Source organism: Muntiacus reevesi, chromosome 6 (assembly GCF_963930625.1).
Source record: "Muntiacus reevesi chromosome 6, mMunRee1.1, whole genome shotgun sequence".
Lineage (NCBI taxonomy): Eukaryota > Metazoa > Chordata > Mammalia > Artiodactyla > Cervidae > Muntiacus > Muntiacus reevesi.
Genome location: NC_089254.1, coordinates 101,327,369 through 101,353,714, shown reverse-complemented (window position 1 = coordinate 101,353,714; position 26,346 = coordinate 101,327,369). Strand labels below are relative to the sequence as shown.

At 39.6% G+C, this 26,346-nt stretch overlaps 2 protein-coding genes and 1 pseudogene across 2 annotated transcripts; all 3 read right to left on the bottom strand.

Annotated features, from left to right (window-relative positions):
- Positions 1 to 2,811: 2,811 nt before the first annotated feature.
- LOC136170369 (olfactory receptor 2F1-like) lies at positions 2,812 to 3,743 on the bottom strand (annotated as a pseudogene).
- An 8,629-nt stretch (positions 3,744 to 12,372) lies between these two features.
- Positions 12,373 to 13,326, bottom strand: LOC136170993 (olfactory receptor-like protein OLF3). Its single transcript, XM_065939679.1, has one exon. The coding sequence runs from the start codon at positions 13,324 to 13,326 to the stop codon at positions 12,373 to 12,375; it is 954 nt and encodes a 317-aa protein (XP_065795751.1).
- Positions 13,327 to 23,990: 10,664 nt separating this feature from the next.
- On the bottom strand, positions 23,991 to 24,944 carry LOC136170368 (olfactory receptor-like protein OLF3). The gene has a single exon (XM_065938518.1). It carries the CDS (start codon positions 24,942 to 24,944, stop codon positions 23,991 to 23,993), a length of 954 nt encoding a protein of 317 aa, XP_065794590.1.
- Between the last annotated feature and the right edge of the window lie 1,402 nt (positions 24,945 to 26,346).

Genomic DNA, 26,346 nt, shown 5'->3' with positions numbered 1-26,346 from the left:
AGGGTTTGGTTAAAAAAAAAAAACTAATAAGACATTGTATTAGTTTATTGAGTAGTCAATATATTTCTAAATACATAAACATACTCCCAAACATCATTGCATGCATTAAACATACCAGAATAGTTGTCCACACAGCAAGGAAAAATTAATAATAAAGAATGGGATAAAATAAAATTAATCAATTTCACTTAATGAAAGAAGCCTTGTATGGGTGATAATATTTCATCTACTGAGGAACATTATGAACCAGTTAACTCTGCACCTATTTTTTTTTGCACCTATTTTTAAAAGTCTTATTTACCACTATACTAAATTCTAATATGAATTATCTTTATATGTTTCATAAAAGGCAACCTCTAAAATAGTCAAGAAAGTTTCAATTAATAAGTTATTCAATCAGCAGGTATTTATTGGCACTGTTAAGGCACTGGGGAAAAAATGAGATAAAATACATAGTCCTTACTCACATGAAGTTTATAGCTTAACTGGTGAACAGTTATTTTGCCCTTTATAATGTGAACACTGGAATTTTCTCCTTTTAAAAAGTGGGAGATCAAAATATCTTTACTCTTGAGATTTTACTCAGAAATTTGAGCCCCGTTATTCATGATACTAATTGATAAGATTCAGAATTTCCAGTGAAAGGTAGCATTTATTACTAAACTTATGAGTGCTTATTAGTAAATTATTAATACATTGGGTAAGTCTCAGATTTCACATACTAAAAGCTAACAGGTCTACAATTATTTTTTCCATGAATTCGTATGACTTGTACAAAAAATAAAATTTCCTTTTATAGAGACAGTCATTTTCTTCCAACCCTGATAGACAAACAGTGTGGCCTGAGAGCAATCAGAGAGAGGAGGAGGGAATCAGGATGTAGATGAAGAAGCAGGCACACATAAGGCCACATCAGGCCCTGCACATGTGAAGTTTGGATTTTATTCTAAGCAGGAAAAAGATGTGACCTGATTTGTTTTCTAAGATAAAGAAGCCTTCAACAGGTCAAATGGCCCAGGTCACTCAAACAAATTGTAGGGAAAAGACAGAGTTAGAGGGGCCCTGTAGATTAAAGAGATTTCTAAGCATATCAAATTGAGAAAACTGGGCAAAATTCAACTACAGTGACTAGGAATCTTTGCTTGAGGAATAAACCCACAAGTAAATACAATACAGTAATTACTACAAAGGTCAAGAGAATAGTTACTTTTGGGAAAAAGGAGTTGTCATTAGGATACATGGAGGGACTGCTGCAGCAGCTGGCAGATCTTCTTTTGTTGTTTTAATTTGAGTGGTGGTTACAAGAGGGTTTGTCTTACAATAATTCACTGTTACACATTCAGTATTGTGTTCTGCCTCTGTTTTCGCTTACAACATAAAGTAAAAAAGCAAACAATAACTTTAAAAATTAAAGTTGTGTGCAGAACAGAATGTAAAAAGGAGAGGTGGAAACAGAGAGACCAGTTAATCACATATTTTGTTGGCAAGCTAATGAACTCTATTGCTGGGTAGAATGTAAAAGAAAGGAATCAGAAATTACTCTGAAGTATGATGGTCCCTTTTACTAATACAGTGAAGGTGTTTGGTGGCAAGAGGAAAGGAATAGCTTGGGACAGAGAAAGCAAGCATAATAGCTCTATTTTAACTATGGTAAGAATGAAATTTATATAGTGTAAGTGAAGGAGTCAATCAAACATTGATACATGGATGGATGGATGAATAAATGCCATGGTCCTGGGTAAAGTATTACTTGGAGCAGACATAGAACAGTGATCTACTAGAGCCATAGCGAAAGGGAAAAAGCTCATTTTGAGTAGTTGTATGTAGAGAGAAGTTTGCAAAATATGTAGCCCTACAATTGTGTAATGCTACTTAAAAAAATAGCTGAATATCTACTCTATACCACCACTCTACTAGGTATTTTACATAGATAATTTATAATCTTCAAAATAATCACATCACTGGTTATGATCACTTGTTTTTATAATTGAGGAAACTAGAGGTTAGAGAGTTTTCAGAGCCACATGAAGTGTGGCTGTTCCCACCCTGAAATATTTTACTGTTTATATTGCATTTTCTGCAATATAACACGCAAGAAGAATTTCAAAGTAAAAAGGGGGATATGAAGTCTAGGAGGAGAGCTTATCCAGAAGACTGCAGCGTAGGAATTCAAGGCTTTAAAAAATTCTGTTGTTGTTGTTTTGTTACTTAGTCATGTCTGACTCTTTTGTGACCTCATTGACTGCAGCCCGCCAGGCTCCTCTGTCCATGGCATTTCCCAGGCAAGGATACTGGAGTCGGTTGCCATTTCCTTCTCCAGGGGCTTGTCCTGACCCAGTGATCAAACCCGCATCTCTTGCGTCACAGGCGGATTGTTTACTGCGGCAGTGACTTACATAGCCAAAATGTGGATGAATGTGGAAAGTCAGTCTAGCAAAGCTTGTTCACCATGATCTGCCTTGTCAGCAAATCTAAGGAGAAAGGGCAGAGACACAGATGCAAAGAACAGACTGTTGGACTCTGTGGGAGAAGGCGAGGGTGGGATGATTTGAGAGAACAGCATTGAAACATGTATATTATCATATGTGAAACAGACCACCAGCCCAGGTTCGATGCATGAGACAGGGTACTCAGGGCTGGTGCACTGGGATGACCCTGAGGGATGGGATGGGGAGGGAGGGGGCAGGGAGGGTCAGGAGGGGGAACACATGTACACCCGTGGCTGATTCATAAGAATGTATGGCAAAAACCACTTAAAAAATAAAATCAAATGTCGTTTTACGGGCTGTTAGAAGCCCTGTCTTTGAATCATTACCCTTTTTCACTAAACTTCCCCAACACTCTTCTGAAGGCGCTCATCACTTCCTTGTTTCTCAAGCTATAGATTAAGGGATTCAGCATTGGGGTCACCACAGCATAGAACAGAGCAACCCTCTTCTCCCGTTCTGCGGAGGAGCCAGCCGTGGGTCTCAAGTATGTGAAGATGGCTGTGCCAAAGCACATGGAAACCACAGCGAGGTGAGCTGCGCACGTCCCAAACGCTCTGCGGCGTCCCCGGGCAGAGCGAATACGCAGGATGGTAGCGACTATGTGACCGTAGGAGAACAGAACGAGGAAACAGGGAAGCATGATGACCAGAAATCCTGAGACGGCCACCATGACCTTGTTGAAGGAGGGGTCCACACAGGTCAGCCTCAGCATAGCCAACATCTCACAGGCAAAGTGGTTAACAACCTTCCGGCACAGAGGCAGCTGAAAGGTGATGGTCTGCATCAGCGAATTCACGAAGCCAGCCCCCAGGCAGCCTGCAGCCAGCCGCAGGCACAGCTCCCCGTGCATGATGACCGCGTAGTGCAGGGGCCGGCAGACGGCCACGTAGCGGTCATAGGCCATGGCCCCAGCAGGAAGAACTCTGCGCTGCCCATTGCCAGGGAGATAAGCAGCTGGAGCACACAGCCGGAGAACGGAATGGACTTCCGGGCTGACAGGAAGTGAACGAGCATCTGGGGGACCGTGCTGTTGGTATAACAGACGTCCACAAACGACAGGACACTGAGGAAAAAGTACATGGGTGTGTTCAGCCGGCTGTCCAGTCTGATGAGGAGTATTATCAGCAAGTTCCCCAGCACAGTCACCAGATACATGGCCAGGAACAGGACAAAGAGGGAGGCCTGGGTCTCCCGGAGGCTGGACAGCCCCAGAAGAATGAACTCACTCATCCATGTCTGGTTTCCCCTGCCCATGGGTCTCTGAAGACCAAACCCAAGTTATAAATTGAAAAAGCTAGATACTTAAGGTGCCAGAGGACCTTGTGGGGTCATTTAGACAAAACAACCGTCCATTATAAAGTGGTGTGCGTTTTCAGATCATGTGTCTCCTTCTGGGTTTGGGAACCACTGTAGAATGCACGATGTGGCTCAGATCCAAGGAAAACAGAAAACTCTCCTCATACCTTAAGTGGGAAGATTTTCATTAAAATGCTTAGATAATTGAGTTAAAAATGTTAACTGTAAAACGTGATTTTTTTCTTTAAAGCCAACTCCTAACTATGGAGTTTGTTTACTTCTTTGTTAGATACCAGTTTTTCCCTTCTTATAATCTCAAAATCCATATTGAATGGACCCTAACAGGGATGAACGGTTTTAATCACTTTTTAAATTCTGGATTCTTTGATTGTGAAAATGAGATATTAAATTTCCACCCTTTTAAAATCACAGATTTTGGGTTATAAGTTAGAAGATAGCAAATATAAAATAGTTTTTAGGAGCTAGAAATTGTCAAAAATTACATCCCCAATTCAGTGAGATGAAAAATGAAGACCTGAGTGATCAGACTCAGTTTTGAGAAACCTTCACATATTTGTCTTTTATCTGGTTGAGAGAATAAAGGGGAAGAATCTTCTATATTGTATTTCTCCTCCCTTGAAAGAACGGCAGTGCCTGGGGTCGACAACAAAGGATGACTGTCAAGAAACAAAAAGATGAATTAACCATCTTCCTTAGTGATAAAAGCTCAGATAGTTGCCACATGTGCTAGCCTATTAACTAAATAAGGGAAAACTGGTTGCACATTCCTTCCAATTCTATTTGTATATATTCTGGATAGGGATGATTGTGGTTTGGAGACTATAAAATGTGATGGAAAAATTAGAGTTAACTCAGTGAAATGACTGATGATTACCTCTTTCCTTTAGCCCTCTTTCCTTTTATCTCCATCTGAAATATGTGACTGTTCCCTGTGCCTTAGAAAACTTTGTCTTTCCTCATCCTTATGCTATGCTCCCTCTACTGTGCCTAACATGACCAGAAAGTAATAGCCTTCTCTGCTCAATACCCCCAAACTTTCTAATCCTGCTGATGTATCAGTACTTCGGAAAGCGCAAGAGCTTGAGTATTATCTCTGGAACACTTAGTAATCTTACATGGGCCTTATTCAAATCACAAGTGATTTCCAGGAACCTCACAGACCGAACAAAGCCCACTCTAGATTTTCCACATGCTCTGCCCCTCAAATTACTCTGTCCTTTGGGTAGAGAAAGTGAAATGTAAGCACAGCTATCCCAAGAAAATGTTACCTACTTGCTGCCTGTGATCAGAGAGGGTCATTGAATATATGATGAAAATTATACTTTGTTTTGAGGGTATTGATGACAGTCAGGGCAGATAACTGCAGATAATCCCAAAGGTGCCATCCAGCTGAGAAGGGTCTATGGAAATTTGCACTTGATAATCTTTCTATTGTCTATGAATGAATTAAGCTTGCTAAACCATTCCCACTTAAAGAGATAATTTATGTAAGTTACAAGAGGAGGCAATAAAAGTACAAAATGTTCTTTAATTCTTTAGAATTTACTCTAGAGCTTCAGATTAACAAGTCACTTTGTAATATTTATATCAAAGAAAGAGGAAACCTACCTTTCTATCCCCAGTGAAAAGGGAAAAGTTGGAATATGAAATTATCACTGGTGAAGACCTCGGGTACCAGAGAGAGGTAAATGACTTCAAAGGGGAAAATCTGAGAACTGTCAGTGGAATATGACCATGTACATATAACATTTTAATAGATAATATTTAATCCTGCTATAACACAAAAAACAATTTATGTAACACAAGTTCTCTGGGAGAGGGCTAAAAGAAAAAACAAAACAAAACAATTCAGGAGGTAGCTGATGATTATTTAAGGTTTTCTCAGGAAACAAATAAGGAGAGTTTGCTGAAAAATCTGATGATAATCTCTTGTGGTTTTGAGGCTTTCACCTCTTAAAAACAAATAATAGTTAAGGGCAAAAAAAAAAAAAATAGTTAAGGGTTTGACGAAGAAAATATAGTAATCCCTAATCTTGGGTCAGTAATTCCCCTTAAAGGCTCAGCAAGTTATTGATACAAATAGAAACACTCATTGTTAGCATGTCATGTTTCTGCATCATCTTCATGATTTTAAAGTGCCATACCCTGGGGTAAATGAACTGCTTTGTCAATGAACTTGCATTTCCCAGTTCAACTATTATTACCTACTCTTGCCCCTCTGTATCCATGGGATTGGTTCCAGGATTCCAGTGAACACCAAAATCCATGGATGTTCAGCTCCCTTATATAAAGTGGTCTATTATTGCATATAACCCACACACATGCTCCTGTACACTTTAAATCATCTCTAGATTGTTTGTAATATCTAATACAAAGTAAATGTGATGTAAATAGTTGCCAGTATGCAGCAAATTCAAGTTTTGCTTTTGAGAACTTTCTAGAATTATTTTTAATATTTTCAACCTATGGTTGGTGAATCCACAGATGTGGAACCTGTGAATTTGGGAGTCTAGCTGTAGCTTCTTCATCTGTCTAAACACAGCATACATCCCAATTCATTGGAGTGAGGGAAGTAGGAAGAGTGATGGAATTAGGATAGGACATCAGTAGTAAAAAGAATAATTTTTTTAATCAAAAATAAAGATTCAACAGCAAAATAAGTAAAACGATTAAACTCTTTGAAAATATGATACGTAAATAAAAGTTAAAAACAGACTTTCAAAAATAAGGTGGAGGTGTTATAACTGACAATAACAACAAAATTAACAGCATTCCTGAACCACCTTTCCTTCCCAGAACTGTGATTCAATCTCCCTAAAGAAATGTTCTTCTCAAAAAAGAAGCAGGCAGGAAAGCTTGCGATTTCTCCCAAATGTTAACTGGCTAAGTTGCTATCCCCACCCAATTCCTACTTCCCAATGCATACCTACACTGCTTGGAGCGACAGAAAGTTTAAAAAGCCAATTATCCAGCTGAAGTTATCACCTTCTGACCATCACTGTTTAAGAATGAGCTGGTTAACACAAACCTGTCCTCTGGTCCAGATTTCCACCAGTGTACATGTGCTGGGGGTGCAATGCGACAGGGAATACAGCCTATAGTAATTTATGTTCAATGATTCCATGAATGTAGTAAAAGTCCTATGCTAGGTACTTCATTTCTCAGAGATACTCAAGAGAAATTTCTCGCCAGTTTGGCTATTCAAATGTATCTTCTTACAACAAATTGTTCAAATGTGACCTTTATCTCTATACTAACCAAACTCAACCCAACTGTTACATGAGCCTAGAAAGAAGCTATGTGTTAAGGAAATCATTGCTTATTGACCATAATCCTAAGAACCAAATGGAAAGCTTCTGATCATGACTGCCCTACCTCCAGGACAAGAGGCCAGCACTGCCCCAGGAAGAGTTGGGCTGGGCAAGATGTGGGATCATCTTTTCCCTCAGTGACAAAATTCTCTGCAGGCCAATTATGCTGTGCTTATTAGGTTTCTGTTGTTTTCTCTCTTTCTCTATATGGTAATTCTCTCACCTTAAACTCTTACCTGCTTTTAAAGAATTTACAAGTGAGAATAATTTTTTAATGAACCAGAAAAGAGATGAGAATTCGAAGCCCTGGTTCCCCTGGAGACATTCTCCTGTCTTTGGTGAAATTTCACTTTAAGGAAGTTAAAATTGGCCCATGACTTTCTGTCCATGTACTCATGATTGAGACTATTTGAACCAAAGCGTCCAATTATTCATGGACTGCTCAGATATCTTTGAACAATAACTCCTGTAACAAGGTTCTGAAATTATACATGGGTTATAATCATATACTATCTTCAGAACTGATGCAGTTATTTCATGGGAACTTTCCCCATGTTGCCTTACTATTGGGGGGTTCCTTTTAACTGGGCATTGCCAAATTATGCATTTTTGTTTCTAGAAGTCTGCCCTCATTCTGAAAATACTTCAAAAATTTACTACCCACTGAAAGCATCTCAAATCTGATATCCACCCCATTGATAGACATTTAGTTTGTTTCTGCTTTGCTGCTGTTAAAAAGAACACTCCTATGAACTTTCATACACACACACACTCATCTTTTGTCCCACAAATGTCCTCATTTCTGTTCCCCAGTAGTGGAATTGCTATATCACAGATTATGTGTGTGTCCAGGTTTAGCTAATATTGTCAGTTTTGTGAAAATAGATGTTCCAATTACATGCCCACCAAATCTATATGAAATTTCTTTGCTCTAACCATTCTTTATCCTTGGTCATTTTACTAAGTACTTTCATTGAATCCTCTCAAACTTCTCACAAGGAGCTTATTTTTCTTTGCAACTTATGAAAAAGAGAGCTGATTCTTAGAGAGGTTTTATAACTTGTCCAGGATCGCACTTCTTGTTGTTACCCTGCTATACTTTGATGAGGACTATGTAGAAGGCTCAAAGAAGTCAAGCAATAGCATACATATAATGATAATTTCCATGAAATGGGAAAAAATTCTCATGATACAAGGATCAGATTTTGCTGAGAGTAACTTAACCCAAATTTGGAGCTAGAAGGACAACCAAACCATATCACTCTGGCAAGACACACAACCACTTGGTGGTGTATATTTCATAGGATCTATATTTTATACAGTAGGATTAGGCTTCAAAATCCTGAATTTTAGTGGGACGAATAGGGGTGAGCTTGATGGTCCCAGATATCACAATAACGCCTAGTACAGAGTGAAAGCGGAAGCTTGTATCCCCAGAAGACCTATCACTGCGGTGAAATGCTGCTAGGGCTAAGAAGTAATATAAATCATTCAATTAATAGTCAGCAGATATCTAAGAATGATGCTAATATGGGATTTGTGTCTTGCATTCACCCATTAGTTTGGAGTTCTTAGATTTTGGGCAGATGAACCTAAATGATGATAAGAAATGAGATGCTTTCTGAAATGCAAACCAAAGTGAGAACTACTTCATTTTCTCTTCACCATCATGACCTCAGTCTACATGCTGAAAGAATTCCTTTTTCATTTTTATATTAGTGCTCTTTATGTGTATACCTTGTGTTGCAATTTTGCAATTTTGTTCCATTTCCCTTAAAATATTATAGCAAACTATGGCTACTGCTAAGTCACTTCAGTCGTGTCCGACTCTGTGTGATCCCATAGATGGCAGGCTACCAGGCTCCCCTGTCCCTGGGATTCTCCAGGCAAGAATACTGGAGTGGGTTGCCATTTCCTTCTCCAATGCATGAAAGTGAAAAATGAAAGTGAAGTCACTCAGTCGTGTCCGACTCTTAGCGACCCCATGGACTGCAGCCTACCAGGCTCCTCTGTCCATGGGATTTTCCAGGTAAGAATACTGGAATGGGTTGCCATTTCCTTCTCCAATGCATGAAAGTGAAAAATGAAAGTGAAGTCACTCAGTCGTGTCCGACTCTTAGCGACCCCATGGACTACAGCCTACCAGGCTCCTCTGTCCATGGGATTTTCCAGGCAAGAGTACTGGAGTGGGGTGCCATTGCCTTAGGTCAAATTTGGCCTGCCACTGTTTTTGTACGGCCCACGGGAAAAGATTTTTTTATATTTTTAAATGGTTGGGAAAAAAAGAAGATTTTATGATATAAAAATTATATAAAATTCAAATTTCAGTGTCCCTATATTTAGATTTATTTGTACCAGCAACACTCACTCTTTTTTTTATACATTATAACTATGGTTATTTAATGCTATTATGGGAGAGCTGAATTAGCTGTAATGTAGAATGTATGACCCAGAAAACCTAGAAAATTTTCTATCTGGCCTAATACAGAAACAGTTTCCCACCCTTTGCTCTAGAAGACTGTATATTTCCTGAAGTAGTGACCATATCTCATTGACTCAATCTTCGACTATGCTAAAACCTTTCACTGTGTGGATCACAACAAACTGTGGAAAATTATTAAAGAGATGGAATTACTAGACTGCCTTACCTGTCTCCTAAGAAGCCGGTATGCAGGTCAATTAACAACAGTTAGAACAGACATGGAACAAGGGACTGGTCCCAAACTGGGAGAGGAGTATGACAAGGCTGTAAATCATCACCCTCTTATTTAATTTCTATGCAGAGTACATCATGTGAAATGCCTGACTGAATGAATGGATCAGAATCTGAAATCTAGATTTCTGGAAGAAATATAAACAACTTCAGATATGCAGATGATACCACTTCAATGGCAGAAAGTAAAGAGGAACTAAAAAGCCTCTTGATGAGGGTGAAAGAGAAGTGAAAAAGTTGACTTGAAACTCAACATTCAAGCAACTAATATTATGGTATCCGGTCCCATCACTTCATGGCAAATAGACGAGGAAACAGTAACAGATTTTGTTTTCTCCAAAATCACTGTGAATGGTGACTGCAGCCTTGAAATTAAAAGATGCTTGTTCCTTGGAAGGGAAGCTATGACAAACCTAGACAGAGTATTAAAAAGCAGAGACATCACTTTGCCAACAAAGGTGCATGTAGTCAAAGCTATGGTTTTTCCAGTAGTCATGTATGGGTGTGAGAGTGGGAACATAACGAAGGCTGAACACTGAAGAACTGGTGCTTTTGAATTGTAGTGTTAGAGAAGACAAGAGAAAGTCCCTTGGACTACAAGGGGATCAAATCAATCAATCCTAAAGGAAATCAACCCTGAATGTTCATTGGAAGGACTGATGCTGAAACTGAAGCTCCAATACTTTGGCCACCTGATGCGAAGAGCCAACTCATTCGAAAAGACCCTGATGTTGGGAAAGATGGAATGCAAAAGAAGAAGGAGACGACAGAGGATGAGATGGTTAGATAGCATCACCGACTCAAGAGACATGAATTTGAGCAAACTTCAGGAGATTGTGAAGGACAGGGAAGCCTGGTTGCTGCAGTCCATGGGGTTGCAAAGAGTTGAACACAATTTAGCCAGTGAACAACAACAAGTGGCTATATCTAAACACAACTTTGATACCACATAATGCCTATAGCAGTGTCTTCGACAAAGCTAATGTCCACAAAATAATCATATGTAACTTTGAGAAGGCTGAGAATAAAGTTGGTCAAATTAGAGGGAAAATGTGACCTTTGTGACCTTGTAATTGAAGATACTGAAATGAAATTTAAAGATACTTTAGGCAGACAGTGGTGTCCACAAGTAAAAGAAGCACATTTGTCTGTATCCCACTGTGGCCTGTTAGCCTTCACCATTCTCACATCTTACACCTTCATCTCTTCCTCCCTCCTCTGCACTCTCAGCCATGAGAGCTCCATCTTGTTTCACAGAGAATAGGTGCCAATGGAAATCCCTCAGCTTCTGATCACCACTGCCAAAATGCAGATCAACCAAAAACCATCAATTGACTTAACGATGAGACAAAAAAGAAAAGGGGAGCCTCTCTTTTAGACTCCTTGAAGAGAGTGAGAAGACCCACTATTATCATATGCTCTGTCTCCTCTCTTGCCTATCCCTTGTTTAATCATTTCTTCCCCCCTTTTACTTTATTTAGGTTTATCCTTAGAAACAAGATGCACTCACAAGCAATGCCAGCTCACAAGATTTACAGAAGTAGGGGTTTGTGAGGTGTGTGGAGGGAAGTACAAGAACACCTTTAATGGAGACTTGAGAATAACATCTGCACAGCAAACTGACCTATCTTTATAGCACAAAATCCATATTATCTTTCATTGGCTTATCCAAGAAACTACTTTCCTTAGATTAACTGTCTCTTAACATTGTCTCACTTATCTTCTTGTTTATTTGCTTCTTTTTTTCCAAAAGTTCAAAGAAAGGTTTGCTGAATTTTCAGAAATTACAGTTTTAGCTTTTGAAAGGTATCCAAAATATACAATTGTTTCCTTACCAAATTATTCACATGCTATTTAGCGGTAGCTGTCTCACATTTTCCTTAAATAATGTCAATCACAAACAACTCAATTATATCTTTATTGCAGTAAAAAAAGAAATTTAGTTGATGTTTCTCCTCTCATTTATTTCCATTATTCAGACAGACACTGTACGTCCACATACAACAGGTTGTGCAAAAAACATTTCAATCAGAGTTGATAGCAACATGCTCCTTAAGATAGTGGCTCACACAATAAATGTGACTATATATGGCACACAATGTTTTGAGTGTTCAAACATGAAAATGCATTTTGTTCCCAGTGGAAATGAAATGACCTCTTTAAAATGTGGTTGAATAATTCAGTATTCCAAGGTAAAATCCAAGAATGGGTCCATAATTGCAATAATTTTTCATGTTGCTGTCAAAACAATAAATATTTTCCTCAAATACTCTAGGGTCATATGAATGGGTACTGGGTGAATAACAGTGGGAAGCTCTGTTACAGCACTGCTGAATGTCTTTGAACATCCTGCTGTGACATAAAAACACTCCCTCATCCCACACACAATCCAGTCACTAAGCCTCCTACTCAACATCACAAGCACATGTTTTGTCATCTCCTTCCTAGTTGCCAAGGCAATGCAGTTATAAGGCTTCATATCTGAGCTGGGTAAGAGAACACATAGGCAAAGCTCCTTTCTCTAAGTGATGCTCATGAATCATCAAGTTGCCAGTTTCGACGTTAATCCAAATAATTGTCCTAGTAGTTTCTGCCAAGCTCTCTTCATCTCCTTATTCCTTAGACTGTAAATCATGGGGTTCAGCATGGGTGTCAAAATGGCATAGAAGAGAGAGATCAACTTCTCCTGAAGCACAGAAGGGCCAGAATTGGGCTGGATGTAAGTGAAAATGGCCATGCCATAGCACAGGACAACCACTGTGAGGTGAGAGGCGCAGGTGTGGAAGGCCTTCTTTCTCCCCTCTGTGGACTGGATCTTTAGGATGGTGGAGATGATCCTGATGTAGGACAAGAGAACCAGGCAGAAAGGTGTCATCAGCAAGACAATACTAGAAACCATGATGGCCACCTCATTGGAGGAGGTGTCCACACAGGCCAGCCTGACCACAGCTAGGATTTCACAGGATATGTGATCAATATACTTGTTCGTGCACATGGGCAACTGAAAGGTGATGGCAGTATGTATGAGAGAGTTCACAGAGCCACTGAGCCAGGATGTGATGGCCAGCCTAGCACAGAGCCCTCCGTGCATGATGACCGGGTATCTCAGGGGGTCGCACACAGCCACATAGCGGTCATAGGCCATCACGGCCAGGAGAACAAACTCAGTCCCACCCAGGCCCAGGGAGAAGAATAACTGAGCTGCACAGCTCACGTAGGGGATCCCTTTATGTTCTGCAAGGAAGTGCACCAGCATCTGAGGAACGATGCTCGTGGCGTAGGAGACATCCACGAGGGAGAGGTTGCTGAGGAAGAAATACATGGGAGTGTGGAGTTGGCTGTCCAGTCTGATCAGAAGGACAATGAGGACGTTCCCCAGCAGGGTCAGCAGGTAAGTGACTGAGAACAGGATGAAGAGAGCCACCTGAGTGTCCCAGTCACTGGACAGGCCGAGGAGAATGAATTCTCTCACCCAAGTCTGGTTATCTGCTCCCATTAAAAGATGTGAGGTTATTAATCTGCAGAGACTCAGAAATAATAGAAGCTGTTGAATCAAAGAACCATTTTTGTTGTTCAGTTGCTAAGTCATGTCTGACTTTTTGTAACCCCACGGACTGCAACATACCAGGCTTCCCTGCCTTCACTACCTCCCAAAGCTGCTCAAATTCATGTCCACTAATTTGATGATGCTATCTAACCATATCATCCCTCAGATGCACCCTTCTCCTTTTGCCTTCAATATTCAAAGACTCAAAAAAATAATTTTTTATCAATACATACTGTATGAAATTAACCAGCCTAAGTCAGATGCTTCAGATCATTTATGGGTCAAGATGACAGGCTTTATACTGATACATATTATACCTACTCTGTATCAGAGACAGTCCAGTGCTTTTATAAGAACATGATGTGGTCTCTAGGAGATTCAGTTAAAGTCTGAAGATAACCACAGAGCAATTTTAAGAACCAGCTTACAACAGATTCTAGGATATGGAAAGGATGGTAGGTGACAATGATGGATAAAATGATAAACAATGAAGAAAAACTTGGTTGGAAATTTTTTTTAAAAGCCTGCATTAGATATGTCAGCTAGACCCATCATGATGAACTGGATAAATCTATTATAAAAGGAAATATTGGGAATAGAGAGAAACTTACAGAAAGATCTGGAATCAGTGAACCTAGGTTTGAAATTTAATTTTATTTAGCAGCTATGTGATCTCAGTTTAGTGACAAACTTCTATTTATGAAACAGACTTATGCAACTCACAGTACTTTTAAGCTCAAATGAAGGAAACTTATGGAAAAAGTACTTGTGAATTGTTACTGGTAGTTCTATAGTAGTATGATTAGTAGTAGTAACATGACCTCCTCCTGGGGGTAAATAAAGTAACAGATGTGACTTTCATCAGATCTCCTCTATAGATTCAGACACAGTTGTTTTAAAAAGTAAAACTGTAGGAAACATTTAATGAATCTTAGAACTTAGTGGGATATTCTGAGAACTTTTTCTTCCTTTGGTGTTTTTACTAGACTCTGGTCTCTTAGCCTTTAATGAGCTGAGACGGATAAGAGAACTGTAGTTGGGCCTTGTTTTATTTTTTCTCTTCAACTTACTATTATTGATAATCTACCATTTTTATATTGGCTCAAAAGAAAACAAGGAAAGTTATGAATGTTTAGACTTTCTCAATATAAGAAAGAAAGGAAAGCATAAGGCTAAGGACCCATTCTTACTGTTCAAGGCAGATATGGATTCTTGTAGATACACATTAGAATAGAGTTTCCATTTTGCTTTCTTTTGCTTAGCATCACTTTTTAAGTAGATCTAATGTGTTTTACCAATCCCAAAGAAAGGCAATGCCAAAGATGTTCAAACTATCACACAAATGCACTCATTTCACACGCTAGTAAAGTAATGCTTAAAATTCTCCAAGTCAGGCTTCAGCAATATGTGAACTGTGAACTTCCAGATGTTCAAGCTGGTTTTAGAAATGGCAGAGGAACCAGGGATCAAATTGCCAACATCTGCTGGATCATCAAAAAGCAAGAGAGTTCCAGAAAAACATCTATTTCTGCTTTATTGACTATGCCAAGGCCTTTGACTGTGTGGATCACAATAAACTGTGGAAAATTCTGAAGGAGATGGGAATACCAGACCACCTGACCTGCCTCTTGAGAAACCTGTATGCAGGTCAGGAAGAAAAAGTTAGAACTGGACATCGAACAACAGACTGGTTCCAAATAGGAACAGGAGTAAGTCGAGGCTGTATATTGTCACCCTGCTTATTTAACTTATATACAGAGTACATCATGAGAAACGCTGGGCTGGATGAAGCACAAGCTGGAATCAAGATTGCCAGGAGAAATATCAATAACCTCAGATATGCAGATGACACCACCCTTATGGCAGAAAGTAAAGAGGAACTAAAAAGCCTCTTGACGAAAGTGAAAGACGAGAGTGAAAAAGTTGGCTTAAAGCTTGACATTCAGAAAACTAAGATCATGGAATCTGGTCCCATCACTTCATGGGAAATAGATAGGGAAACATTGGAAACGGTGTCAGACTTTATTTTGGGGGACTCCAAAATCACTGCAGATGGTGATTGTAGACATGAAATTAAAAGACGCTTACTTCTTAGAAGAAAAGTGATGACCAAGCTAGATAGCATATTAAAAAGCAGAGACATTACTTGGCCAACAAAGATCCGTCTAGTCAAGGCTATGATTTTTCCAGTGGTCATGTATGGATGTGAGAGTTGGACTATAAAGAAAGCTGAGCACCAAAGAATTGATGCTTTTGAACTGTGGTGTTGGAGAAGACTCTTGAGAGTCCCTTGGACTGCAAGGAGATCCAACCAGTCCATCCTGAAGGAGATCAGTCCTGGGTGTTCACTGGAAGGACTGATACTGAAGCTGAAACTCCAATACTTTGGCCACCTCGCGCAAAGAGTTGACTCATTGGAAAAGACCCTGATGCTGGGAGGGATTGGGGGCAGGAGGAAAAGGGGACGACAGAGGATGAGATGGCTGGATGGCATCACTGACTCAATGGACATGAGTTTGAGTAAACTCCAGGAGTTGGTGATGGACAGGGAGGCCTGGCATGCTGCGATTCATGGGGTCGTAGAGTCGGACACGACTGAGCGACTGAACTGAACCGAAATAGATTAAAAAATAATGGTATATACACATACAAAAATGGAATATTTTTCAGCCTTAAAAGGAAAAAGATATCGTTATTTGTAACAACATAAGTGAACCTGGAAAACATTATGCTAAGTGAAATAAGCCAGGTACAGAAAGAGGAAAACTGCATGACCTCACTTATACGTGGAGTCTCAACATCAAAGACAGAAAGTAGAAAGGTGGTTGGCTATCAGGAGCTGGGAGGTGGAGGAAATGGGGTAATGTTGGCCAAATATACAGAGGTGCATAATTTAGGGTGAAAAAGTCTAGAGATCTAGACTGTGATGACTACAGTTATTAATATGACATTTAATATTTGGAATTGGCTAAGAAATTCGATTTTAGGTGCTCATCACAAACAGCAAGGAATTATGTGAGAAAACAATGAGAACAACATGTTAATTATCTTGATCATGGTAATCACTTCACTATATGTGTGTGTGTGTGTGTGTGTGTGTGTGTGTGTGTATAATCATGTCATATATTTTAAATAATACAAATTTTATTTTAAAAATAAAACTAATAAATCTTATTTATATCGTTTGGGTAATATGTTCATATGTTCAAACTTCAAGTCATACCTCTCTATGTTTTGAGTTTTTTTGTTTACTCAAAAATAAGCAAGCTCTGCTGCCTGCTCAGAACATTGTAGTGACAGTGACACACCTCTGTAGTTCCTCTCCTTAAACACGAGCGCCATGAAGGAAGGACTTGCTCATGCTTGTGTTTTATGAACTGAGGTGGATGTAGGGTAGTTACTGTGGCCATAACTAATAGAATACACCATGTGATATTACCTGATAGGCGTCATTGAAATAGTGGATGAAAAATCATCTCCTGAAAGCACTGCTACTAACGCCTGAGATCTACTACTTTTATGTTTAGCATTTTCCTTTTTCATGAAATGGTTAAAGATAAAACTAATTAGGAGTTTTAAAATACGAAGTATCTAATCTTGGTGTGAACTAATATATCAGCTTATGGGCGTGCGTGTTCAGTCGCTTCAGTTGTGTCCAACTCTTTGCGACCCCATGGAATGTATCCCACCAGGCTTCTCAGTCCATAGAATTCTCCAGGCAAGAACATTGGATTGAGTAGCCATTCCCTTTTCCAGGGAATCTTCCCAACCCAGGGTTTGAACCTGGATCTTCCACACTGCAAGCAGATTCTTTACCATCTGAGCCACCAGGGAAGCCCATTAAACAATTTTAATAGTATTTAGTTTCTATTGGTACTATGCGTAATAATACTCTAAAATACTTCACTTTCCTTTGTAAGGAAGGAAGTATCCAGGGCTTGACATATGGGTACTTTTTCCTTTTCCACATATATTGTCACATTTTATTAACCTGCCCTGATCAGACACATTTAAAACTATCTAACAACACTTTCTACTTGTACTTGCTGACAGTTTCATAAATTATCTTGTTCCTTTTCCACTCATTAGAAAGAAAGAAATCTTACTTTGAAAAACTTAGCAGGTATATATGCTACAGAAGAACTCCTCAGTGTAATAACTTCCAGAATTATATTTCAGAGTAACTATGTCTTCCATTAGTCATGCCAATTCAAAGACTGTGTGGATGGATAAACCTCAAAAATCCAATCTCCAACAGGTGAAGGCTTAGAGCTGAGCCCATGACCCATATGATCTCCATATTACCCATTCACTGTAGAGACGATATCTTCAGCTAAGGGATAAAAAGCCAACACCTTTTTTCTGTCCTAAAAGTGTATATCATCTTTTGTAAAAATCTAAATAGAAGTCCTAAATGTAGAAGCAGAGCACATGAAGGTGGGGCCCACAACCTAAAGATATGTTTTCTTTCATGCTAGTCAGAATAAACGAGAATCATACCTTTTTGCAGTTGTCAATAGAAATGGCACTTCAATTTAAAGAAAGAGTCATATGACCTGTAGGTGAATACTTGGCTGTTTATAAACTAAGCGTATCTATCATGAGCAGAAATATTTGCATCAACCTACTGTTTGGAAACAAAAGATCCCAAGGTCACTTGGATGGTTCAAATATGGTTTAATACCCTGAGAGGGAAACTAATCTTTCTTCTTCATGGTTTTATTATCTATTTCACATCTGGATTTATTTGTTGCCTGACTTTTTATGTAAACTGAGTCCAAATATTGAGATACTGTCCAATATGTGAAAACCTGAAATTCACCTTTAATGATATATGTTACCATGATTTCATTTGTAAATGCTCACTTTCTTTGCATTTCTTGTCCCCTATAGTTAAGACTAGGTTATTCTTTTGTAGTATAATTCCCTAAGCCTGGCAGCTTTCCACAGTATAATCCCTACAGTTCATTCTGTAGAGTCAGGAGACCTCATTTCTAGTGCCACTTCATAGTCTCACTGTTTATGAACATAAGCAATCCATTTAATCATTTTACATTTCAAATTCCTTTCACTGAAAGGAAAATCCAAATACTATGAGAAAAAAAGACACTTTAAGGCTATGTCCAGAGATGTAATATACTCCTATTTGTTCAAGAATATCAACATCTAATAACCATTTAGATCTGGGCTTGTTTAGTAAGTGTTTCCCTGAAAAAAAGATGCAGAATGCATCCATAGGAATTCCAATCTTTAATTATTAGTCATCTCCACTATGCCCCCTCTGTTTCATATTTTCTCTTTCTCTCTGCCAGTACTAAAGTTTGGAATCGAGAAACTTGTACAACAAAAATATAATTAAGCCTCCAACATCTGGAAAGCAGTATTATTTTACCACCTTTGCTATTTTATACAGGGTGAGAAGATTCCAACATTCATGGTTTGTATTTTCAATCCAACGTCCTTGACAAGCTACATCAGTTCTATTTCTACCTCTCTTAAAAAACCTCTGCTTACAACCACCCTCTCTTAGTATCTCTATTAACAAACATTCATTGGTACCAGAAAAAATGGCCATGTGTTCTTCAGTCCAGGTTTATGTTGCTTTCTGAAGAGTGCTCTTCCTCAAAAAAGTGGACCATAGAAATTAAGTTTCTTGGTTTCTAGGCTAAGATCACCTGGGACTAGTTTAGTTTGTGAGGGAAATTGATGAGAAGGAGCTCACAGATGCCCCAGAATTGGCTCAGACACAAACCTAATGAGGTGTGACAGTGGCTGAATTAGAAATATAGGCAGAGTGCCTTTGGGATCTGTAAGAATTAGTGTTAATTGTTGCCTCCACTCCCAACCCCCAAGGGCAGGGCCTTGATGCCACACTTCTTCTCTCTGTGGAAGATGGTACTCCATCCTCCTCAGACTACAACAAACTACTGAAGCCTTAGGTCATTCTAAGAAGCTGGAGATGGCAGCTTTTTGAGGATAGGATAATCTTGTACAGCCCAAACATGATATTTAGCTCTCAATATACCTTTCCTCATGAACAATGACTAGACCTGCATCCAAATTTAGGCAAAATTTAAAAAGCTATTTCCTTTGGCTCCACGATACCTTCATCTCTCCTTCTGAAAATAGAGTTGTGCTTCGCTCCCCTGAGATATGTGCCAAGAATCTAATGGAATCCTGTGAGCAATGCAAGAACAGAGGGACAGCGAAGTATGTATTTTACATTGGTTTTCAACTTTTAAAAAGAGTAATACCATGCAGAAAGATTTAAGGCTCAAAATAAGGTCCCAGAAAGGGAGTGAAGAAAACCTTATGATTTATAGGGGGAAAAGGGTGAAAGAAAAAAGATCAATTGAAATCCTCCACACAGAAGTATGAACATCTATAGCTCTTCAAATCTTTAATTTTTATGAAGAGATTCAATGTAATTTTGACAGAATATAATCACATTAACATTCTCTAATATATTATGTATGCATTGCACATCTTTTAAGTGAATTATTCATTCATTTATCTCCCAAATAAAATTCTTAGCATCATTAACACATCTACTCATTTACCTGTCTCTAACCAACTCAATACTCACTCATTTGCTCATATGCTCATCCAACCATCTATGCAACCCATCAGTCATCCACGTTATAACTCTTCTATATCCCTTGTTGTTTTTGTTGTTTCGTTGCTAAGTCATGTCTGACTCTTTTGCAACCCCATAGACTGTAGCCCATCCAGCTCCCCTATCCTCCACTATCTCCCAGAGTTTGCTCAAATTAATGTTTGTTCAAATTCACTCATGTGAGTCAGCAGTGTTACCTAACCATCTCATCCTCTGTTGCCCTCTTCTCCTGCTTTCAGTCTTTTCCAGCATCAGGGTCTTTTCCAATGAGTCAGCTCTTCGCATCAGGTAGCCAAAGCATTGGAGCTTCAGCTTCAGCATCAGTCCTTCCAATGAATATTTAGGACTGATTTCCTTTAGGATTGGATGGCTTGATCTCCTTAAGTCCAAGGGACTTTTGCTTGTCTTTTCCAGCACCACAATTTGAAAGTATCTATTCTTCAGTGCTCAGCCTTCTTTTTAGTCCAACTCTCATATCACTATATGACTACTGGAAAAATAGCTTTGACTATATGAACCTTTGTTGGCAAAATGATGGCTCTGCTTTTTAATACACTGTCTAGGTTTGTCATCACTTTCCTTCCAAGGAGCAATTGTCTTTTAATTTCATGGCTTCAGTCACATCCACAGTGATTTTGGAGCCAGAGAAAAGAAAATCTGCCACTGCTTCCACTTTTTCCCCATATTTGCCATGAAGCAATGTAACAGGATGCCATGATCTTAGTTTCTTTAATGGTGGGTTTCAATCCAGCTTTTTCACTATCCTCTTTCACCCTCATCAAGAGGCTCTTTAGTTTCTCTTCATTTTCTGCCCTCAGAGCAGTATATGCATATCTGATATGCATATTGATATTTCTCCCAGCAATCTTGATTCCAGCTTGTGATTCATCCAGCCAGGCATTTCACATGATGTACTCTGCATAAAATTTAAGTAAAAGGGTGACAATATGCAGCCTTGTCATACTCCTTTCCCAGTTTTAAAACAGTCAGTTGTTCCATGGCCAGTTTTAACTGTTGCTTCTTAGCCTGCATACGGGTTTCTCAGGAGGCAGGTAAGGTGGTCTGGCATTCCCATCTCTTTAGAATTTTCCACAGTTTGTTATGATCCACACAGTCAAAGGCTTTCATGAAGTCAATGAAGCAGATGTTTTTGTGGAATTCCTTGACTTTGTTTATGATACAACAAATGTTGGCAGTTTGCTCTCTGGTTCCTCTGCCTTTTCTAAATCCAGCTTGTACGTGTGCAAGATCTCTGCATATCTTAACTTCAGAGTCCCCTTATGTCCCAGTAGTATCACTGGGGCAACCCCCCTAGCTGGTCTCCTTGTCTCTAATCTTTTCTTCCTTTGACTCATTTGCCACAGTGATAATTCAAAAATGTAAATTTTATCAACCCAGGCTCCTACTTCAAAATCTTTACAGCTCCCTGTTGCTGTCAGGATAAAGTTCAAAGTAGTTTATCATTTCACAGCCTCCAAGACCTGACTCCTCCCTGCTTCACCCTCACTACTTTCTGTCTGCTCTGCCCTGCAAGCCAGGTTCCAGGATAGTTTTGAACACTCATGACCTCTTCCAACTCAGCACTTTTTACAAGTTGCCCCTTTGTTCAGGTTGATCATTATTTAGATGACTTGTTCTCACTTTTCTGGTCTACATCTAGATGTTTTCTGATCCTGTCATAGAGAAGATTTCTATAATCACCCCTGAAGCCTTATTCTTTCCATGACACTCAGTGCATTTTATCTGTTTCATTATCTGTCATCCCAACTCTGTGGCCATATCCCTGTCAGGATTGTTCCATGTTAACTGTTGTCTCTCAAGAACCATTCATGCTATTGACACACAGTAGACTCTCCACTGGTATTTCTGAATTAACAAGCCTGGTAGCAATGACACTTTCAGGAATGCCTGATTGTACTCCAAAATCTGTGTTTCCCTGGTGACTCAGACAGTAAAGAATACGCCTGCAATGTAGGAAAACTAGTTTCAACCCCTGGGTCAGGAAGATCTTCTGGAGAAGGGATTAGCTACCCAATCCAGTGTTCTTGCCTGGAGAATTCCATGGACATAGGGGTCTGGTGGGCTATACTCCATGGGGTTATAAAGAGTCAGATGAAATTAAAAGACATTTGGTCCTTGGAAGTAAAGCTACGACAAACCTAGACAGCATATTAAAAGCAGAGACATCACTTTGCTGACAAAGATTCACATAGTCAAATCTATGGCTTTTCCAGTAATCAGGTATGGATGTGACAGTTGAACCATAAAGAAGGCTGAGCACTGAAGAATTGATGCTTCTGAACTGTGGTGCTAGAGAAGACTTTTGAAAGTCCCTTGGACAGAAAGGAGATCAAACTAGTCAATCCTAAAGGAAATTAACCCTGCATATTCATTGGAAGGACTGATGCTGAAGGTGAAGCTCCAATACTTTGACTACCTGATACCAAGAGCCAACTCATTGGAAAGGACCCTGATACTGGTAAAGACTGATGGCAGGAGGAGAAGGGGGCACACGGGATGAGATGGTTGGATGGCATCACTGACTCAATGGACATGAGTTTGAGCAAACTCAGGGAGATAGTAAAGGACAGATGAGCCTGGTGTGCTGTAGAACATGGAGTCACAGAGAGTTGGACATGACTTAGTGACTGAACAACATCGCAAATTTTAGCATTGATAGTTTTAGGTAAATTTAATACATCAAATGGATTTTGGATTATATGAAACTTCAGTTTGTTTAAACACAGAGACTGTGGCACAACGTGTTTATAAATGGGAAAACTGCCCATCAACTGACATGAAGAAAAGACAATGGAAGAAAGGACTTTGAGATGTCTTCAAGGGGGTGAACCATGAGCTGCCATCTTAATCTTTCTCCCCATTTCCTCTTCATTATCCCATGTACAATTACTTCTTCTGCCTCTTTTTCCTTATTTAGGCTGTCTCTCAGAGGTGAGGTCTATTCCAGACTATTCTAAGCTCCACGAATTTACCAAGAACAACTAGGGCCCTGCAGGGTGTGAGGAGAAGGGATGGACGAACGGATTTATAAGGAGAGGGGAGGCTGACATGGGCACAGCTGACTCAACTATCTTGATTCCCAAAATACATATTAACATTGTCTTATCTTGCACTGCCTTTGCCTCAGGAATCTGTCCTTCTTTAGGTTAACTACATCTGTTGTTTTATGTATATTATTTCATATTTTATGTACGTATTTGTTTCTAAAATCCCAAAAAAAGAAATTGTAGACATTTCAGAAGTTGGATTGGTTAAACTTTTAAACGGTACCCCATATATATGCAGTAAAATTTCTCTCAAACTGTTTGAACAGTATCAAAAAAGAGCTTGAAACATAGCTTTCTTTGGACAGTAATAGCTTGGTGTAGAAACACCTTCATTTATATCAGTGTCAAACAAGACCTTTAGTTGATCCTTCCACTGAGTACTTCCAGCACTCAAAGGTTTTATGTCCGTATGTCATAAGTTCAGCATGAAACATTTTAACCAGTCTTGAAGGCAATACTCTCCTAGGAACAATGACTCACACAATTATTGGCACATACATTATTTTAAATAAGTCTAAAATGTGAAAATGGTTTTGTTCTCAATGGAAACAAAATAACCTTGTACAGTGTAAGAATCACTGGTCCAAAGTAAGATTTATGAATAGACTCATGATCACAAACAGTATGATCAATCAAGATAGCAAATGACATTTTAAAAAATATTATCAGCTCACATGAATGGAGACCAAGCAAGTAGTAGAAGTTCTATTACTGTAGTGCTTAATTTCTCTGAACATCCTGCTGTGACATAAAATGTTCCTGCACTAAATACCTTAACCTAACTCCTCAGCCGCCTACCCAGCATAACCAGTACACATTTTGTCACGGCATTGCTGGTTGCCAGGGTAATGCAGCTAATGCTTCATAGCAGAGTTAAGTGAGAGAATTCACAGGCAAAGCTCTCTTCTCCAAGTGATGCTCATTATTCATCAAGCTGCTAGTTTCAATGTTAATCCAGACAATTGCCCTAGTAGTTTCTGCCAGGCCCCCTTCACCTCCTTATTCCTTAGACTGTAAATCATGGGGTTCAGTATGGGTGTCAAAATGGCATAGAAGAGAGAGATCAACTTCTCCTGAAGCACAGAAGGGCCAGAATTGGGCTGGATGTAAGTGAAAATTGCCATGCCATAGCACAGGACAACCACAGTGAGGTGAGAGGCGCAGGTGTGGAAGGCCTTCTTTCTCCCCTCTGTGGACTGGATCTTTAGGATGGTGGAGATGATCCTGATGTAGGACAGGAGAACCAGGCAGAAAGGTGTCATCAGCAAGACAAAGCTAGAAACCATGATGGCCACCTCATTGGAGGAGGTGTCCACACAGGCCAGCCTGACCACAGCTAAGAGTTCACAAGATATGTGATCAATATACTTGTTCATGCACATGGGCAACTGAAAGGTGATGGTGGTCTGCACAAGAGAGTTGACAGAGCCACTGAGCCAGGATGTGATGGCCAGCCTAGCACACAGCCCTCCGTGCATGATGACCGGGTATCTCAGGGGGTCGCACACAGCCACATAGCGGTCATAGGCCATCACGGCCAGGAGAACAAACTCAGTCCCCCCCAGGCCCAGGGAGAAGAATAACTGAGCCGCACAACTCACGTAGGGGACCCCTTTATGTTCCGCAAGGAAGTGCGCCAGCATCTGAGGAACGATGCTCGTGGCGTAGGAGACATCCACGAGGGAGAGGTTGCTGAGGAAGAAATACATGGGAGTGTGGAGTCGGCCGTCCAGTCTGATCAGAAGGACAATGAGGACGTTCCCCAGCAGGGTCAGCAGGTAAGTGACTGAGAATAGGATGAAGAGAGCCACCTGAGTGTCCCAGTCACTGGACAGGCCGAGGAGAATGAATTCTCTCGCCCAAGTCTGGTTATTTGCTCCCATGAAAAAAATGTAAGGATTAGTCTGCAGAGAGAGTCAGAAATAACAGAGTCTATTGAATTACAGAACCCTAAAAATCACTTTTATCAATACATACTGTATGAATTTGGCCACTCCTGGTCAGATGTTTCAGATCGCCCATGGGCCAAGATGATAGGCTTCCTCCTGATGTACATGGTACCCATTCTGCACCAGAGAACAGGCCAGTGCCTTCATAAGGACTTAATGTGGTCCCCAGGAGACCCAGTTAAAGCCTGAAGATGGTACAGTACGATTTTAGGAGCTCCACATCTTTGCCAGCTTACCTCAGATTCTAGGACATGGGAAGGACGGTAGGTGACAAAGACAAGTGAATTTTTAAACAGTGAAGAAAGGCTGGTGGGAAAGTTACAAAACTTACCTTAAATATGTCAACTAGCCCCATCATGATATAATAATAGATTTATACATTTCTATTATAAAAGGAAATGTTGAAAAGAAGCAGGTGCTTGTGAAAATATCTGAAATCAGAGAATCTAGGTTTGAAAACTGATTTTATTTGCCTTTTTATTTGCTCTGTGATTTTTGGTTCAGGGGCAAATTTTGTATATGAGACAGACCAGTACATTTGCTACTTGTAGTAGTACTACACTAGTGTGAGTATTAGTTGTAGCATGATCTCTGCCTTGGTGTAAATAAAGTAGCAAGTATGATTTTCTCATGAACCCACAGCTCCCCCCACCCCCAACAATTCAGACACAAATACTAGAGGCAACTTTTAATAGCACTGAGGGCTTAGGAATAGTTTGTCCCTTTGAGAACCTGGGGACCGCTTGTCTTCCTGACAGGCTTGTCTGTTTAGCCTCATTGAGATACAATGGGCTAGATGATTGTAATTTCTTGTTCTTTTCATTTTTCTCCTTTCAACTTGCAGCAGTTAAAGATCTACCCTCAAAATTAAGGAAATGAGAATATGGATGATTGACTTTTTATTTACAAGAGAGAAAGGGAAGCAAATGCCTAGCAACTTTTCTTCATTGTTGAAGGCAGAGAAGGAGGTATAAATTCGGGTAAATGTACAGAGGAATGAGGTTGATTTTTTGCTTTCCTTCATTCAGAAAGTGCTTTTTTCAGTAGAATTATATGCTATAATATCAATTTTGAATATTAATAGGAAGGCATTTACATTTTTAAGAATATTTTTTATAGGACTGATTCATTCATATTATTTCTCCATGCCTGCCCAATTCACTAACTTTCCTTTTCTTTCAGTGCACAAAATAAAGCAGGAGATAAGGCAGTAAGAGGGCTTGAGGGCAGAAACAGCTGCTTATGTTATCGGCAAACCCTTAGGGGTTGGGGTAGGGTCTCTGAGCAGAAAACTGAATACTGTCTAAGCTTCAACTCTCTTACCTGTGTGAAAATT